This window comes from Megalobrama amblycephala, linkage group LG3, assembly GCF_018812025.1.
Source record: "Megalobrama amblycephala isolate DHTTF-2021 linkage group LG3, ASM1881202v1, whole genome shotgun sequence".
In the NCBI taxonomy this organism is placed as follows: domain Eukaryota; kingdom Metazoa; phylum Chordata; class Actinopteri; order Cypriniformes; family Xenocyprididae; genus Megalobrama; species Megalobrama amblycephala.
The window spans coordinates 51634875-51652421 of NC_063046.1; the positions used below are offsets into that span (position 1 = coordinate 51634875).

A 17547-nucleotide genomic window follows, 5' to 3' on the forward strand; every position below is an offset into this window, starting at 1 on the left:
TCCTGTGTCAGCCAGCTACGACAAAGAAGGAAGGGAAGCAGCTACGTTACAAATGTCACTCCTGTGAGGGAAGAAGCTATGGCACGGCCTGCAGAACATAGCACACCCTCCACTCATTGCTGTTTATTTTGCCTGCAGAGAAACCACACACTAGGTCAGTGTTCACAGTTTAGAGCCAAGACGCACCGGGACAAGATCAACTTCATTAAGGGCAAGGGTATTTGTTTTGGTTGCCTAAAGGTAGGCCACACAAGCAAGGATTGTAGGAGTCGATTGGATTGCCATGTATGTCATCAGCCGCACCCCGGTGTCCTTCATATAGAAAGACAGGATAAAGGTACAGCTGTAGAACAAGCCAAACATCCTGTGAGCCTTCCAAGTGATTCATCTGTAACTTTTCAGACGTGTGGCCATATTGGGGCCGGTGTAGAAGATGATTCTACCTTCTCTATTGTTGCAGTAAAAGTCAGAAGCAAATTGACTAATAAGATCATGCAGACATATGCTTTTCTGGATCCTGGTAGTTCTGGCACCTTCTGTACAGAAACCATGGCGAAAAGGTTACATTTGCGAGGTAGGAAGACAAGCATTTTGTTGAGAACAATGGGCCAACGAAAGGTTGTGAATGCTCATGTTTTGACAGGTCTTGAAGTGTCTGGCTTGGGTGCTGAAGATTTTATAGAGCTTCCTGATGTTTTGACTCAAAGAACCATACCTGTGTCTACACTTAATATTCCACGGCAAGCAGATATTGATCCATGGCCGTATTTGAAGGATGTAATACTCCATGACATTCATGCAAGTGTAGATCTGCTTATTGGAACTGACACCCCTAAGGTTTTGGAGCCATGGGAAGTAATAAATAGCCAAGATGGGGGCCCATATGCTGTCAGAACCAGGGTTGGCTGGGTCGTTAATGGTCCTCTTCATGGTGGAAGCTGTAGAGGTAAGAGTGGCGGTTTTGCTGTAACAGCAAATCGCATCTCTGTTGAACACCTGCAAGAAATGCTTGTTAAGCAATATCACCATGACTTTAATGAGACATCATCAGAAGAGCAGATTGAAATGTCCAGAGAAGATATTAAGTTCATGGATATTGTCAGTAGAACGGCAAAACTAATTGGAGGTCATTATTGCATTGACTTGCCATTCAGAAAAGAAAATGTAATCCTGCCAGACAATCGTTATATAGCAGAGCAGCGTTTATGTAGCCTGAAAAGAAAGTTTGACAAGAACAGTGTTTTTAAGGAGGAATATACCACGTTCCTAAATGAAATAATAACACAGCGACATGCAGAGCTAGTTCCTCTTGACCAGCTGACACAGAGCAATGGGAAAGTATGGTATATCCCTCACCACGGGGTGTATCATCCTCAGAAGGGCAAGCTAAGAGTTGTTTTTGACTGTGCAGCCTCGTACAAAGGAACATCGCTCAATAGCCAGCTTTTGCAAGGCCCCGATCTCACCAACAGCCTCATTGGAGTTTTAGTCCGATTTAGGCAGGAGCCTATTGCAATAGTGGCTGATATCCAATCTATGTTTCACCAGGTTCATGTCTCAAATAAGCATGTTAACTTTCTCCGCTTCCTCTGGTGGCCAGGTGGTGACACTACACAGGCTTCGCAGGAATACCGTATGAAGGTACATCTATTTGGAGCTGCATCATCGCCAAGCTGTGCCAATTATGCCTTGAGGAGAACTGCAGATGACCACGCAGAACACTTCCCTCTAGAGGTTGTGAGTACAGTGAAAAACAATTTTTATGTCGATGATTGCCTCCGTTCAATGGCCTCAGAAGAGGAGGCTAGGAAAATGATTCAGGATTTAACTGCACTTTGTAAGAAAGGAGGATTCACTCTCTCAAAGTGGGTCAGCAATAGTCGTGCAGTGTTGCGCTCTGTTAGCGAAGGCCACAGAGCAAAGGACATGAGGGAGCTGGATTTGGATACAGATCAACTTCCTGTTGAACGTACATTAGGACTACAATGGTATGTTGAGACTGACCAATTTGGATTTAAGGCCTCAGCACAGGATCAACCACAGACGAGAAGAGGAATTCTTTCGGTGGTCAGCTCTCTCTATGATCCATTGGGCTTCCTTGCTCCATTCAGCATGATGGCTAAGTTGTTACTGCAGGAACTCTGTAAAAGAAATCTTGGATGGGACGAAGATATTCCCCATGTTCTCGCTAAGCAATGGGCTGGCTGGTTGGAAGATCTCCACAAGGTGGCAAAGTTTAAGATTGATCGTTGTATTAAGCCTAATGACTTTGGCAACCCTGTCACTGTACAGCTTCACCACTTCTCTGATGCCAGTGAGGTTGGGTATGGAGCCGTCTCTTATTTAAGATTGGAAGTGGATAATAAAGTGCATGTTGCATTTATGATGGGGAAGGCCAGAGTTGCTCCGCTGAAACAGACAACAATTCCTCGCCTGGAGCTAACAGCTGCAGTCCTCGCTGTTAGAATAGACCGTATGCTACGGAAGGAGTTGCAACTTAGGCTGGAGAAGTCAGTTTTCTGGACCGACAGTACAACAGTCCTTAAATATATATCAAATGAAAACCGGCGATTCTATACCTTTGTCGCCAACAGAATTTCAGTCATCAGAGGGGCAACTGATGTTGATCAATGGAGATATGTGGGATCAAAGGAAAATCCAGCAGATGAAGCGTCAAGAGGAATGAGGGCAGAAGATCTCCTGAACAGTAGGAGATGGATGATGGGACCTGATTTCCTTCGTAAGTTCAAGGATGGGTGGCCTAAATTAGATGTGGATCTTCAGGTGATTCCTGGCGCTGACCCTGAGATCAAAAGGGACTTGACAGTGAATGCTGTTGTTAAAGACACAGACAATGCTACGAGCCACCTGATTCATTACTTTTCATCTTGGAAGAGATTGCAGAAGGCTGTAGCTTGGTTTCTTAAGATCAAGGATACTCTTGTGTTATTGGGACATAAGAGAAAGGAGCTTTATGCCTCTGCTGATCTCACTATGGACACTATAGACTGTCATCAACAGGTGGAAAGCCAAATGCAGAGCTTTAAGGCTACGCTCAAAGGACAGAGTCTGACACCTCAAGATGTGATCAGGGCAGAGCTGTCAATCATCCGGTATGTACAACATCAACGGTTTAAGGATGAAATTACCTCGTTGCAGAGTGGTGTGAAATCCATATCCAAGGACAGTTCACTGTACAGATTGGATCCAGTGATGGAGGGTGAGATTCTCAGAGTGGGTGGTCGGTTAAGCAAAGCCTCACTGCCAGTGGAATCCAAGCGTCCTGCTATACTGTCAAAGGACCTGCATGTATCCACACTAATTCTGCGCCACATTCATCAGCAGATAGGTCATGCTGGAAGAAATTATATGTTGTCCAGTTTAATGCGGAAGTATTGGATTATAAATGCAAACTCTGCTGCCAGAAAGGTCATATCAGATTGTGTTGTTTGCAGACGCAACAGAGGAAGACTCCTTGAACAAAAAATGGCGGACTTACCTGCTGAAAGAGTGTTGCCTGATGAAGCCCCTTTCACTCATGTTGGCATTGATTATTTTGGGCCCATTGAAGTTAAGAGAAGCAGAAGTCTTCTCAAAAGATACGGAGTGCTCTTCACCTGTATGACCAGTCGTGCTGTACACTTGGAAGTAGCATACACATTGGATACAGATTCTTGTATAAATTCAGTGAGAAGGTTCATCTGCAGACGAGGCCCAGTTTCAACTTTTCGGTCTGACAATGGAACTAACTTTGTTGGAGCCAGTCGTGAGCTCAAGGAGAGTCTGACCGCTCTGAATCATGGTAAAATTCAAAGAGCCTTTCTTCAGGAAGGCATAGAATGGAGATTTAACACCCCATCAGCTTCCCATCAAGGTGGCGTTTGGGAGCGCCTGATTCGCTCAGTGAAGAGTGTTCTTACCTCAGTCCTTAAACAGCAGACCATGGATGATGAAGCACTCCAAACATTTTTTTGCGAAGTCGAAGCAATATTGAATGATAGGCCTATTACGAGGGCCTCAGATGATCCAAATGACCTGGAAGCTTTGACACCGAATCACGTTCTGTTGTTGAAAGGTATACCAATTATGCCACCAGGATTGTTTGAAAGAAATGATCTGTATGTCAGAAAAAGATGGAAGCAGATACAGTACATGGCGGAACTCTTCTGGAAGAGATGGATTTCTGAGTATCTGCCATTGATGCAACAGAGACAAAAATGGACAGCACTAAGAAGAAACCTTGCACCTGGAGATGTTGTTCTTGTGGCAGACGCTACAGCTTCAAGAGGATCTTGGATGATGGGGAAAGTTTTGGATGCCAGATCAGATGTGAATGGCGTTGTGCGCTCTGTCCGCCTCCAAACGAAGACCAGCATCTTAGAGAGGCCTGTGACGAAGCTGTGCCTGCTGCTGGAGGCGGCAGTGTGATCACATGAACTGACTCTCTCTTTCTCTTCATCTGTCTCTATCATTCTCTTTCTGTCTTTTTTTCTTGCAGGTGCAGCAAGATATCTGTGCCTGTTATAGTTAGAATACATAGTGTGTAGCTCCGTTCTGAGAGTTCAGTAATTGTGATAAAGCACAATTAGGGGCCGGAGTGTTGGAGCTACATTAGTTTGTTTTCAGTAGTGGTAATTTTGTTAATTAATTTGTTTATTATTATGATTTTTGCTCACATTAGTAATATATTTTGGTAAAATTCTTTTGTTGTTTGTTTAGTCTTTATTTTTGGTTAGTTTAATCATTATAATGTTTGCTTTAGACACCTGGGGGCAGTAGTGGGCACAGGCAAAGGTGAATATAGGCAGGAAGTAGTTAGTTACCTGTAGGCATCTGGGTGATGGGCATATGGTTTTTTACCAGCGTGAGAAATGCTGTATTGCTTGCTCAGTTGGAACAAATAAACCAGCCACAAAATCCTGAATCCAGTTTGGAAGTAGACTCATTGCTTGCCTGCGTACATTACCTGCCCAGGATGCTAGAAGTTGTCGTTTGAAAGTTTGATTTGAGTTTTTTTTTTTGACAAACGGCCACTACAGTGACTATAGCCAGGACTACAAGCATTACTCACTACTGCTGCGCCACTGAAGACATTGAATTGTGTGTGTCCCTTTTTAAACTTTTTAAACAGACACTGGTGGGCAGAGCTAGTGTAAATAGTGTTTGCCAAAAAGGCATGCTATTTGCACTTACTGTAAATAGACACTCTGTTATAGGCTTGTGTAATGTTAACAAATAAACCAAATCTAATAGATAAACTATGAAGCTGGCTGAAAGAGCAATACTAGCAATTAGCACAAAACTATATAGCTATGTAATTGCTAAATAAGTTAAAGCTGCAATATGTAAAATTTTGCAGTAAAATATCCAAAAACCACTAGGCCAGTGTTATATATTTTGTTCAGTTGAGTACTTACTATATCCCAAAAAGTTTCCAACTATTTGTAAATCGCAAGAAGATCGCAATTTTAACCAAGGATATGGGACGTGTACGGGAGTTGCCTGTCAATTGTGTCATACCCGCGTTACCCTTGGTTTCCGTTTTTATTTTGTAGAAACCATGGAAACACCAAAGACGCTTTAATATATTACATGTTTTATTAGACAAGGGAACAACTGTTTGGTTACATTTGTAGTCAGAAAAGAAATTATTGATATATATCTCAATGCAGTAAGTCTTAATGTTTAAATCTAGTTCCCTTTCGTGGGAACTGTTGACGCTGCGTGGAGACGCATTGGGAACCTTCTGCGTGATGTCGTCACTGAAGCACTCATGTATCTAACCAATCACGTAGCGAGACGTCAGAGACGGGTGACTTCACGGACCAGGAACTATAAAGCATACCCGGATGCAGAGAACGCTAGCTTCTGTGTCTTCAGCAAGCACTCTATGTTATCTTGTGTGTCTTATTTGGTGTTGTTTGTCTCCCTCTATCTTATTAGAAAGACAAGATCTCTTCGTCTGAGGACAAGAGTTTCAGTTTCACCACGAATATATATATATATATATATATATATATATATATATATATATATATATATATATATAAGGCACATATAATGGCGGACAAACGATACAAGAAGTGTGTTCATCCCTGTACCAGGTTTATTCCTGATGGGGAAACACACAATATGTGTGTGGTTTGTATGGGGGTTGAGCATGCACAGGCAGCTCTCGAGGGAGCTGTCTGTGTGCACTGTGAGAAGCTCGCCCTCAGAGTTCTGAGATCACGCCGAGCACTCTTCGAGGAGGGTGCTTCAGCGAGCGTTCCCCGCGGGTCGGGTCCCGCTGCTGCTGAGGCACAGCGCCGACTTCTCTCGTGGGGTTCGCAGATGGATCTGACAGAGGGGGTTGAGACGGGCCCAGCCTTATCTCGCCCCTCACCTGCCAGTTCCAGTGTCTCTTCTCAGGCGGCGGAAGCACGTGTTGCGGTTTCTTCCCCCCAGAGAGAGACACCGGCGCTTCACCTCTCTTCCTCCGAGGAGATTGATGTGGTGAGCGTCGAGACTGGGGAAGAGGACCCGCCATCCTCCTCCCCAGCATACGAGGAGCTCCTGGAGGTAGTGACCAGGGCTGTTGCCAAGTTGAAAATCGATTGGCCAGCAGAGCGGGCAGAGTCAAAACCGAAAAGCAAACTAGATGAGCGCTTTCTGCCCGCTCGGTCGCTACCCCAGCGTCGGGGCTTGCCCTTCGTTTCAAGTCTCCACACCGAGGTGGCGAGATCGTGGAGAAGGCCCCTGCAATATAGAGTGTTCAGCCCCCAGACTTCGGTCTACAGCAACATTGTGGGGCTGAAACAGCACGGTTACGCGGCAATGCCCTGGGTTGAAGAGACGCTTGCGGGCTATCTCTCACCCGAGGCGTTGCCCACCAAGCCTCTGAGAACTACATCTAGCTTGGTGGGCAAAGCTTATGCGGCTGCAGGGCAGGCAGCGGCATGTCTACACACCATGTCGCTGCTCCAGGCTTATCAAGCAGACCTGCTGGGGGAGATCGATGAAAGCGGGGAGGCCACATTTGATTGTATCCAGGAAATCAGAATGGCATCTGACCTGGCTCTCCGTGCCACCAAAGAGACGGCCAAAGAAATAGGCCTGTCTATGGCAGCCTTGGTGGCCACGGAGAGACATTTGTGGCTGAACCTCTCGGACATAAGGGAGCGGGATAGATTTGCCCTTATGGACGCGCCGCTGTCTCCTGCGGGCCTCTTCGGCGCCGCTGTTACAACAGTCGTCGAGAGGTTCCAGGAGGCTAAAAAGCAATCTGCGTCGTTCCAGAGGTTCCTCCCCCTCCGATCAAAGAATCCCCCCGAGGCTGCTGAGCGGGAGCAGCCTCGGCCGTCTACGAGCTCCTCGGCGCACCACAGAGCGCAATAGAAAGTGAGCGTGGCTGCCCGTGCTCCCCCGCAGGGTGCCTGGGGATCGAGTCGGTCCGCTCAAAAGAAGCCTTCCAAGGGTAAGACGGACCTGCGTTATTATCGCGAGGAAGGCTTCGAAGCGGTCCTGACATCTGTGAGTCAGGAACCGTTGAGGGTGGCCCCCTCCGAAGGGTGCCGGGGAAAAATATATCTATCCCCCGCTCCCCTTCGGCACCCTCAGGGGACCCGTCTGTTAACCCTGCCACCCAGTGTGCGTCAGGACACAGCGGTCTCCGCCGACCCTCTGAGGAGGGCCGGTCACTTGATTCGTCTCTCTGCCGGCGCCGCGTCAGAGCATCGAATCAAGTGCTCAAAAAACATCAGAGGCCAGTCTCGAGAGACTGGTTCCCTTAGTAGATTTTATGGCAGAATGGAAACTTCTACCGAATATATCGAAATGGGTGCTGCTCGTCATAGAAAAGGGAAAAGCAGAATTCAGTTCGGGTCTCGCCCGCCCAGGAACAAGAGGTTATGACACTTTTGCGAAAAGGAGCTATAGAAAGGGTTCCTCCTCCCAGCAAGCTGTCAGGCTTCTACAGCTGCTACTTCATTGTTCCAAAGAAGGATGGAGGTCTACGTCCTATCATAGATTTACGTGTGCTAAATCGCTCAATTCAAAAGCTCAAGTTCAAGATGCTTACACTCAGACAGATTATCCCACAGATCAGGTCCGAGGACTGGTTTGTGGCGATAGACCTGAAAGATGCATACTTTCATGTGTCCATCCATCCTTCACACAGGAAGTTCCTCAGGTTTGCTTTCGGGGGCGAAGCTTACCAATACAGGGTTCTTCCGTTTGGCCTATCATTATCACCCCGCACATTCACGAAAGTGCGTGGATGCAGCGCTGGCTCCGTTGAGACTCCAGGGCATTCGCGTGCTAAATTACATCGATGATTGGTTGATCCTAGCTCAATCAGAGCGACTAGCAGCTCAGCATCGAGATGCTGTTCTGTGTCACATGAAAAGGCTTGGGTTGAGGCTCAATGCCAAAAAGAGTGTGCTAGTTCCGGCTCAGACTACCACTTATCTGGGCACATCTGTCTCCCGCTCGTGTGAGTTCCATTCTTGTAGCCGTGAAAGGGGTGAAGTTAGACCAGTCACTCACTGTAAAACAATTCCAGAAACTGTTGGGTCTGATGGCAGCTGCGTCCAACGTCATAACTTTTGGCCTTCTGCACATGAGACCCTTACAGTGGTGGCTCAGGACCAGGGGGGTTTCCCCCGAGGGGAAATCCCTTTCGCATGATCAAAGTCACGCGGCGATGCCGTCGTGCTCTGGCCATGTGGAAAGATCCCTGGTTCCTGTCCCAGGGACCCGTGTTGGGGACTTCTGGTCGTCGCGTAATGCTTACGACAGATGCTTCCCTCACGGGCTGGGGGGCGGTCATGAGTGGTCGACCAGCTCAGGGTCTATGGGAGGACCATCAGCTCTCCTGGCACATAAATTGGCTGGAGATGATGGCAGTGTTTCTGGCTCTGAAACACTTTCTCCCGGACCTGAGAGACCACCATGTGTTGGTCCGCACGGACAACACAGCAGTGGTCGCGTATATAAACCATCAGGGGGGTCTGCGATCTCGCCAACTGTATTACTTGGCCCGTCTGATCCTCCTGTGGTCCCAGGGGAAGCTGCTCTCTCTGAGGGCAGCGCACATCCCAGGGTATCAAAATGTGGGAGCAGACGCCCTGTCGAGGCAGGGGCCGAGGCCCGGGGAGTGGAGGCTTCACCCAGAAGTGGTGGACCTCCTATGGAATAATTTTGGTCGTGCAGAGGTCGACCTGTTTGCTTCGGGAGAGTCAACCCAGTGTCCACTCTGGTACTCCCTAACTCATCCAGCACCCTTAGGGCTGGATGCCATGGTACAGCAGGGCCAAGGCTACGTCTGTACACTTTTCCCCCTATCGCTCTGCTCCCGGGAGTTCTGGACAAAGTACGCTGGGAGGGAGTCAGCCTAATACTGGTGGCTCCCTTCTGGCCAACCAGGATATGGTTCTTGGACTTAGTGTCCCTTCTAGATGGCTCCCCGATGGAGCTTCCTCTCAGACAGGACCTCCTGTCACAAGCGGGCGGTATGATAATACATCCCCGCCCAGAACTTTGGAAGCTCTGGGCCTGGCCTCTGAGGGGGCCAGGCTCATAGACGCCGGTCTCCCAACTGAGGTTGTGGAGACCATTCTTAACTCCAGAGCTCCCGCCACGGGGAAGCTGTATTCATATAAATGGAAATGGGAGCGTTTAGCGGAAGTTCTACCCGGAAGACTCTAATGCACGTCATTGCTCATTATCTAACCAATCATTACACGTCACCTGAGTATATAAGTTCTGTTCCCACCCACTATTGTGTTCGCAGATACCATCGCCGGCGTTCACCCCCATCCTCCCCACCACCACCAGGTCTGTCCCTGTCCATACAACGGGGGTAGGCTCCGCCCCTGCCTTCATCTTAAGGCAGGATCTGCAAATGTCTGCTACCCTCCGGATTGTACTATGGACGGGGCCTACGCCAAAGAACTTTATCATTTATCATTGATATTTACATTCATACTGTTGAATAAATCGTATTCAAACGTTTCTTTGCTTTCCGAGTCTTTCTGGTAGAACTTATTTGCTACCTGGTGTAGACAAAACAATACGGACCCAGTCCATTCCTCTATTAGCTCCGTGCTAAGATTTCTCCAAGAAAAGTTCTCGGAGGGTTTATCTCATTCAACCTTGAAGGTTTATGTTGCGGCCATATTGGCCTATCATTCTCCTCTTAAGGGGGATTCCTCAGTAGGACGAGACCCCCTTGTCACACGCTTCCTCCGTGGCACACTGAGGTTGAGGCCTCCAGTGCGCACAAGGGTTCCGGCCTGGGACTTGGCCGTGGTTTTACAAGGGTTGGCTGAGGCTCCCTTTGAACCACTAGAGGAGGTTCCTGAGAGGTTCCTCACTCTGAAAACTGTTCTGCTGCTAGCTATCACTTCTTTGAAAAGGATAGGAGATCTACAAGCACTTTCAGTTGCTCCTTCATATCTTAAATTTGCTCCAGGAATGGTGAAGGCATTCCTGTATTCTAGACCTGGCTATGTCCCAAAGGTCCCTACCCATGTTCCAGGTCCCATTGTGCTCCAGGCCTTTTATCCTCCTTCCTTTGAATCTTCGGATCAGGAAAAACTGAATCTGCTCTGCCCAGTAAGAGCTTTGGATGCTTACGTGCACAGAGCTGCCCTGTGGCGTAAATCAGATCAGCTGTTTGTCTGTTATGGGTCCCCTAGGAAAGGGGGCCCAGCATCCAAGCAGAGGATGAGCAAGTGGGTGGTCGAGGCCATCTCACTTGCTTATGAAGCGGCTGGTCAGCCCTCTCCTTTAAATGTCCGGGCCCACTCTACCAGGGGTATGGCGGCATCAAAAGCTTTGATGTCAGGTGTATCCATCAACGACATTTGTGATGCAGCTGGATGGTCATGCCAGCACACATTTGTCAGGTTTTACAACCTTAATAAGCAGCGCTGTGTTACCTCGTACGCTTGACCGCTAGAAGCGGAGTTGGCGATTGCAGCATAATAAAAGTTCAGCTGTTTGCGAGGCGTGTGTCGTGTTCGTCTCTCATTAGCAATCGCTCCAGCGGCCTCGTTCAGCTCCAACATCACTTGGCCCCGCGCTGCTTCATACTACATTAACGTTAATAATCTCATCAATGAACGTGTTTTCTGCTTGAGTCCCATCCTGATTCGTTTCCACTGGCTGTGGGGTGAAGATGACATTTCCCAAGATTCCGTGCTCAGTCTCTGCATCATCAGTCTATGCCTTTGTTTTGAATAGGCGACAAAAAAATGTACATATTGTAGCTTTAATTATTAGGCCACTGTCACGTTAGTTTCAGTTTTCATGGACTTTCAGTTTGGTTTTCATCTGTCACATGTCCCTTTTTGTGTTCCCGCCTGTCTTCCGTCTCCATGGTCACCATCGTTATGAGTTCACCCATGTCATCTGTCAGCTGTTCATAATTAAGCACCTCATCACCTGCACTACTGCCTGTCTGTTGTTCCTTGTCCGGTCTCGTATATTGTTGAGTGTGTGAATCCCTGTTCCTGTTCTGATATATTCTTATTAAACTGTGTTTGTACCTGATTCCTCGTCGTCCTTATCTGCCTGTGCAAACATCGTTACAGAAGACCGGACCAAGAAATTGATTTTGCAGCGAAGATTGCTGCAGCAGCCAGCAGCAGTGATAACATCAGAGATTTCACCGTGGAGTTCTGCCGTCTCACAGATCGCTCTCCCTACGACGAAGAGACGCTGAAATCACTGTATGGATCAGGGTAAACCCCCGATCCATACAGCCGCCACTGCCCGACCCAGAGCCTATCCCAGCACCACCACCCCGATCGATGGATCTCACACCAGAGCCCCCCGCAGACTGGAAGCTTCTGCCTGCTGCAACATGTGAGCCAGAGCCCAATGAAGATAGGACAATGCCCGCTATCGCCCCAGAGCCAAAGCATCCTGGAGAGTCTGACCTGGGGTGTGAGCCGGCAACACCGTCCATCGCCGAGGGAGTCCTCATGGAGTTTGAGGGAATGGAAGTGAGCCACGCCCACCCTCCCGTCACTGAGAGTGAGTACCAGCTAGACTTTCTGGACATTTTTCAAGAACCCGGAGTGTTGGATCCTTGTTACCCCATGAACTCACCTGTATATCAATCATCATCTTCAGTCAAGTTAACCCCGCCCAGCCTCCCTCTCCCATCACCTCTCCTTACTGCTGTTGGTAGCACTTTATTTTTCATTGGATTTTGCTCATCTTTCTATGCCCGTCCTCAGTCCTCAGCCACTGATACCACCCAGACGTCATTGTCTCCCACTAGTCCCATTGTGTCACCTCCTCTCAGTGCCGTGGTTCCACCCTGGACCAGCAAGGAGCCAATCCCACCTGGGCGGTCTGAGCCTGTGGCTCCACCTCTAGCCTCGGAGTACTCAGACTCACCTCGACCCGTCGCCGTGGCTCCTGCACCTGCGCTCCTTCCTCCCTCGACTCCAGCGTTGACCTTCGGCCATTCGACCTCGCCGGGCTCCCACGGACCATCGGCTCAGCCTGGGTCAGACCTCGCCACGCCTCCACTGCGGACTTGCGGGCCCTCCGGCCCTCCACCCCTTTGGCTCCGGCTAGCTCCGCCTTCCCTCATTCTTCACCTACGCCCTCAGTCGCACTGGCTCAGTCTCAGCCCTCAGGATCCCCGCTTCCTTCTCAGGGGGGTCTTCGCTGCGGCTCAGTCACGGTCACCAGGGTCATTGGCGCTTCTTCGCTCCCTCGGCTCTTCGTCTGCGTGAGGGGCTCTTCTCCCAGCGGCTGAGCATCTGTCAATCATCACCAGGATGATGCCCTGCAAGTCACCACCATGGCTCCTCCCTCCATCTACTCCGCCGTGGGCTATCGTCCTGGTCATGCTCTGGGTCGGCAACTTCTGGCACCACCCATCTGCGTCTCCACGGTCCAATCTGCCTGCTGCTGCCATCCCGTCACCTCCCCTTCTCTCCAGCCCTTCGCCACATCCTCGTCCTCCTCCTAAACCTCTGCCATCTCTCCATCCTTCTACATTCCACGGCACTAGGATGCGGCTTGCCGGAGGGGGCATATTGTCACGTTAGTTTCAGTTTTCATGAACTTTCAGTTTGGTTTTCATCTGTCACATGTTCCTTTGTTTGTGTTCCCGCCTGTCTTCCATCTCCATGGTCACCATCGTTATGAGTTCACCCGTGTCAGCTGTTCATCATTAAGCACCTCATCACCTGCACTACTTAAGTTCCTGCCTGTCTGTTGTTCCTTGTCCGGTCTCGTATATTGTTGAGTGTGTGAATCCCTGTTCCTGTTCTGATATATTCTTATTAAACTGTGTTTGTACCTATTCCTCGTCATCCTCATCTGCCTGAGTACACATCGTTACAGCCACGTATTAGAAGTATGAATTAGTATAAAAAGTATAAATTAATAGAATATCCAGTGTTATGTAAACTACATGGAATAAAGGCCTAGAGATCTCGAAATAATGACTTATGTCGAAATAATGACTTATGTCGTAATAATGAGATAAGTTTTCTTTTTTTTCCTCCCCACCATAAGTTTTCTGTTTTTTTTTTCCCACAATGCGGTTCAGGGCTTCCTTATTAATACACAATTACAAATTAATTAATTAATTTTAATTGTATTTGATGAAAATTCTAAACTTGTATCACTGTAACCAGGTTGCTGTGATGTTAGTGTACTACATTCTCTCTAGAGGACATCATCCATTTGGTAAAGGTCCATTTTGTGAAGTCAACATTCTACAAGGAAGATACTCACTGGAACATCTGGATGATGATGTAGTGAAGGATCTTATTGAGTGGATGATCAATGAAGATCCAAACAACAGACCAACTGTGGAGCAGACCCTTGCACACCCCTTCTTCTGGACTGATGAAAGGTAGAATATTCCATTGATTTGGCAATGACATTTATCAGTCTAAATAAGCCAGAGAGGTTCAGCACTGCTTATACTGGCTTATTATGATTATTTTTTTAATGAAATGAAGTAGAAATTGCATCTACTGTAGATACTTTATCAGCTGAAGAGATTGTACTTTTTTTAAAATCCTGTCAGGAGAGTAGAGTATTTGAAAAAAATGGGGAACCAGAATGAAGCCGAGAGCTGTCGTAATGTTGATGAGGAGCTCCTTCATGCTATTGAAAAATACACAGAAGGGAAAAGCTTTTCCGAATGGAAAACTAAAGTGAGTCTAATTTCAGTGCAGACATATTCAAACATATTTGTATAAATAAAGACACATTTTAATTATTAATATTTAATTAAAATAGTGACAACTTAAAAAACTGATATCATGTCTTCAAGAATTTCCTTGTTACAAATCATTTGGATGTAGTTCACGGCATTCTTTACACTTGGTTTGAAAATCTTTTTACTTTTAAAAACGTATTTCTTTTGTCAGTTGCCATCTGAGCTTGTCCAGAAACTGGATGGTAAGAAGAAAGTCTATCCTGAGAACACACTGGGCCTGCTGCGTTTCATACGCAACCTACATGAGCATTAGTGAGTTACATGTAACATGATGCACATTTGTTCAATAATTTAGTAATATTGTGTGTCAGACCATGTTTTTGGTGTCTCTTTTCTCTACATAGTCCAGATGATGCAGAGAGCATCAACCTGATGGATTCATTCCCTGATCTCTTTGGGAGTGTGTTCAAATTTGCAAAGGAGAGAGGATGGAACTCCAGGGCGAGTCTGAAAAAGTTCTTCAGCTCAGTTCCATATATTTGATTGTTGTTATTTTTGGTTACAGTATGTACATTGATTTTGCATCATGAATGTATTTCATGAATGAGTTTAAATGTAGGGACAGATGGAATATGAGCTAAGATCCATTGTTTTGGGGGAAGTGAGGTCCTGACAACTAAAAAACATTAACTGTTAAAGAGGCACAATATAAAAAACCAAGAGTCAGTAGTACATTTGAAAACAGGGCAATTTCAGTTCTTGCTTTATCTTGTGGAAATATGTAAATATCTGTTACAGGGTGGGGAAGGAGGAATAAAGGGGAAAAACATACTAATAGACTTCCCCCTCTTCTTGTTGTATTTGTTATCTTGGTATGTTCTGACTTATTGTGTAATATGTCAGTCTGTATATATAAATTGTAAGTTTATAATTGCAAAATTAATAAAAAAATAATAAAAAATAATAAAAATAAATAAATAAGTAAACTGTTCCTACAAACCACCTTCAAACTTTCTCTGTTGTTCTATTCAGTTTTTCATTTTCTTCATTTTATCTTTGGTATCACTTTCAATAGTCTAGTTTCTACATTCTACTGTAACTATAACATTGCTACTATGCCGTATGGCCTGGTCAGTGCCCCTTCCGTATTCCAGGATTTCATTCATTAGGTGCTCCGGGAGTTCCTCCATAAGTTCGTACTGGTCTACATCGACAACATCTTAATTTACTCCCGGAGCCTGGCCGAACATCGCCACCACGTTGCGGAGGTCCTCAAGCGTCTGAGACAATTCCATCTCTTCCTGAAGGCTGAAAAATGTTCATTCCACCAACCCTCCATACACTTCCTCGGGTACATCATCGACCACAGTGGCATCCGGATGGACGAGGGGAAGGTGGAAGCCATCAAGACCTGGCCAACTCCATCATCCATCAAAGAACTCCAACGCTTCCTTGGTTTTGCAAATTTCTACTGTCGATTCATCAAGAACTACCGCTCATCCACTCACCAACCTGCTCCGTAACCAGCCCAAGTCTCTGTCCTGGACCCCAGCTGCCACCAACACCTTCAACACTCTCAGGGAAGCCTTCACCACCGCTCCCCTCCTCGTCCACCCCAATCCAGAGCTGCCGTTTGTAGTGGAGGTGGACGCCTCCACCACAGGAGTGGGAGCGGTCCTGTCTCAGCAGCAGGGGACCCCAAGTAGACTCCATCCATGCGCCTTCTTCTCCCGCAAGCTCAACCCGGCGGAGGTCAACTACGACATTGGCAACCGAGAACTCCTAGCCGTGAAGTAGGCATTGGAAGAATGGAGGCATTGGTTGGAGGGAGCAAAACATCCATTCCTTGTCCTTACTGATCATAAGAACTTGGAGTACCTACGTGCTGCTAAAAGACTGAACCCAAGACAGGCACGCTGGGCCCTGTTCTTTTCCCGTTTTGACTTCTCCATCTCCTATCGTCCAGGCTCTAAAAATGTTGAAGCGGATGCTCTCTCTCATCTCCATTCTCCAGAGGAGAAACCCGAAGAACCAGAAACCATCCTCCCAAGCTCCATCATCGTGAGTCCAATTTCCTGGTCGGAAAAGACATTATCCTCCTCCAATGCCTCCACGAACGCTCCGTTGGGTTGCCCACCGGGCTTGCTATACATCACCAGGGCACGACGCACTCCACTTATTCACACAGCCCACACGTCACTTGGCACTGGCCACCCGGGGGTCAATGAAACCCTCTCGCTGCTGAAGGAGCGCTTCTGGTGGCCGAACATGGCAGCAGATGTCAGAAGGTATGTGCAGGGCTGTGTCATCTCCAAGAGTCCACGCCATCTTCCATCCGGCAAGCTCCATCCTCTGCCCGTTCCTAACCGACCCTGGTCACACCTAGGAGTGGACTTCATCACCGACCTGCCAGCATCCAATGACTGTACCTGCATCCTCGTTATCATCGATCGATTCTCCAAGTCATGTCGTCGGATTCCACTGAGAGGTTTACCCACAGCCATGGAGACTAATTAAACATTAGCTGAACTAATGTTTAATCACGTGTTCAGATATTTCGGAATACCTGAGGATATTGTTTCAGACAGAGGACCTCAGTTCATTTCCCGGGTATGGAAGGCCTTCCACTCGCTCCTAGGTGTGACCGTCAGTCTATCATCCGGCTACCATCCCCAGTCGAACGGGCAGACGGAGAGGAAGATCCAGGAGATCGGCCGCTTCCTCCGTACCTTCTGCCACGACCACCAGGACTCTTGGAACCAGTATCTGGGTTGGGCCGAGTACGCACAAAACTCCCTGCGTCAGCCATCTACAGGACTCACTCCATTCCAGTGTGTACTCGGCTACCAACCCCCACTGTTCCCCTGGACCGGGGAACCAGCTGTGGATTACTGGTTCTGAGAGAGCGAGAGGGTCTGGGACTCAGCACACCACCAACTGCAGCGAGCCCTGCGCAGACACAGGATGACAGCCGACCTTCGTCGTTCCAACGCTCCCTCCTACCAACCGGGACAGAAGGTCTGGCTGTCTACCCGAGACATCAGACTGCGTCTGCCCTGCAAGAAGCTGAGTCCCAGGTTCATTGGCCCGTTCACCATCCCCAGGCAGATCAACCCGACCACTTATCAGCTACAACTCCCTCCACAGTATCGTATTCACCCTACATTCCATGTCTCACAGGGCCTGACGTGGCAGCCGCCGAACCCCCCTTCCACTCATCCTGGAGGACGGTGCAGCTTATGAGGTTCACAAGATCTTGGACTCCCAGCGCCGTGGTGGCCAGCTGGAATATCTTGTGGACTGGGAAGGTTATGGCCCTGAGGAACGCTCTTGGGTCCCCAGAAACGACATACTTGATCCCAACTTAC

General features: G+C 47.8%; 1 protein-coding gene across 1 annotated transcript in view; it reads left to right on the forward strand.

Annotated features, from left to right (window-relative positions):
- LOC125265661 (sensor for unfolded proteins in the ER ire1-like) overlaps positions 1–15901 on the forward strand; it is a 46417-nt gene extending 30516 nt beyond the window's left edge. Inside the window, exon 6 of the mRNA XM_048186017.1 lies at positions 14584–15901. Coding sequence (XP_048041974.1) covers positions 14584–14722 — 139 coding nt within the window. The 3' untranslated portion in view covers positions 14723–15901. The remainder of the gene's footprint in view (positions 1–14583) is intronic.
- Positions 15902–17547: the final 1646 nt, after the last annotated feature.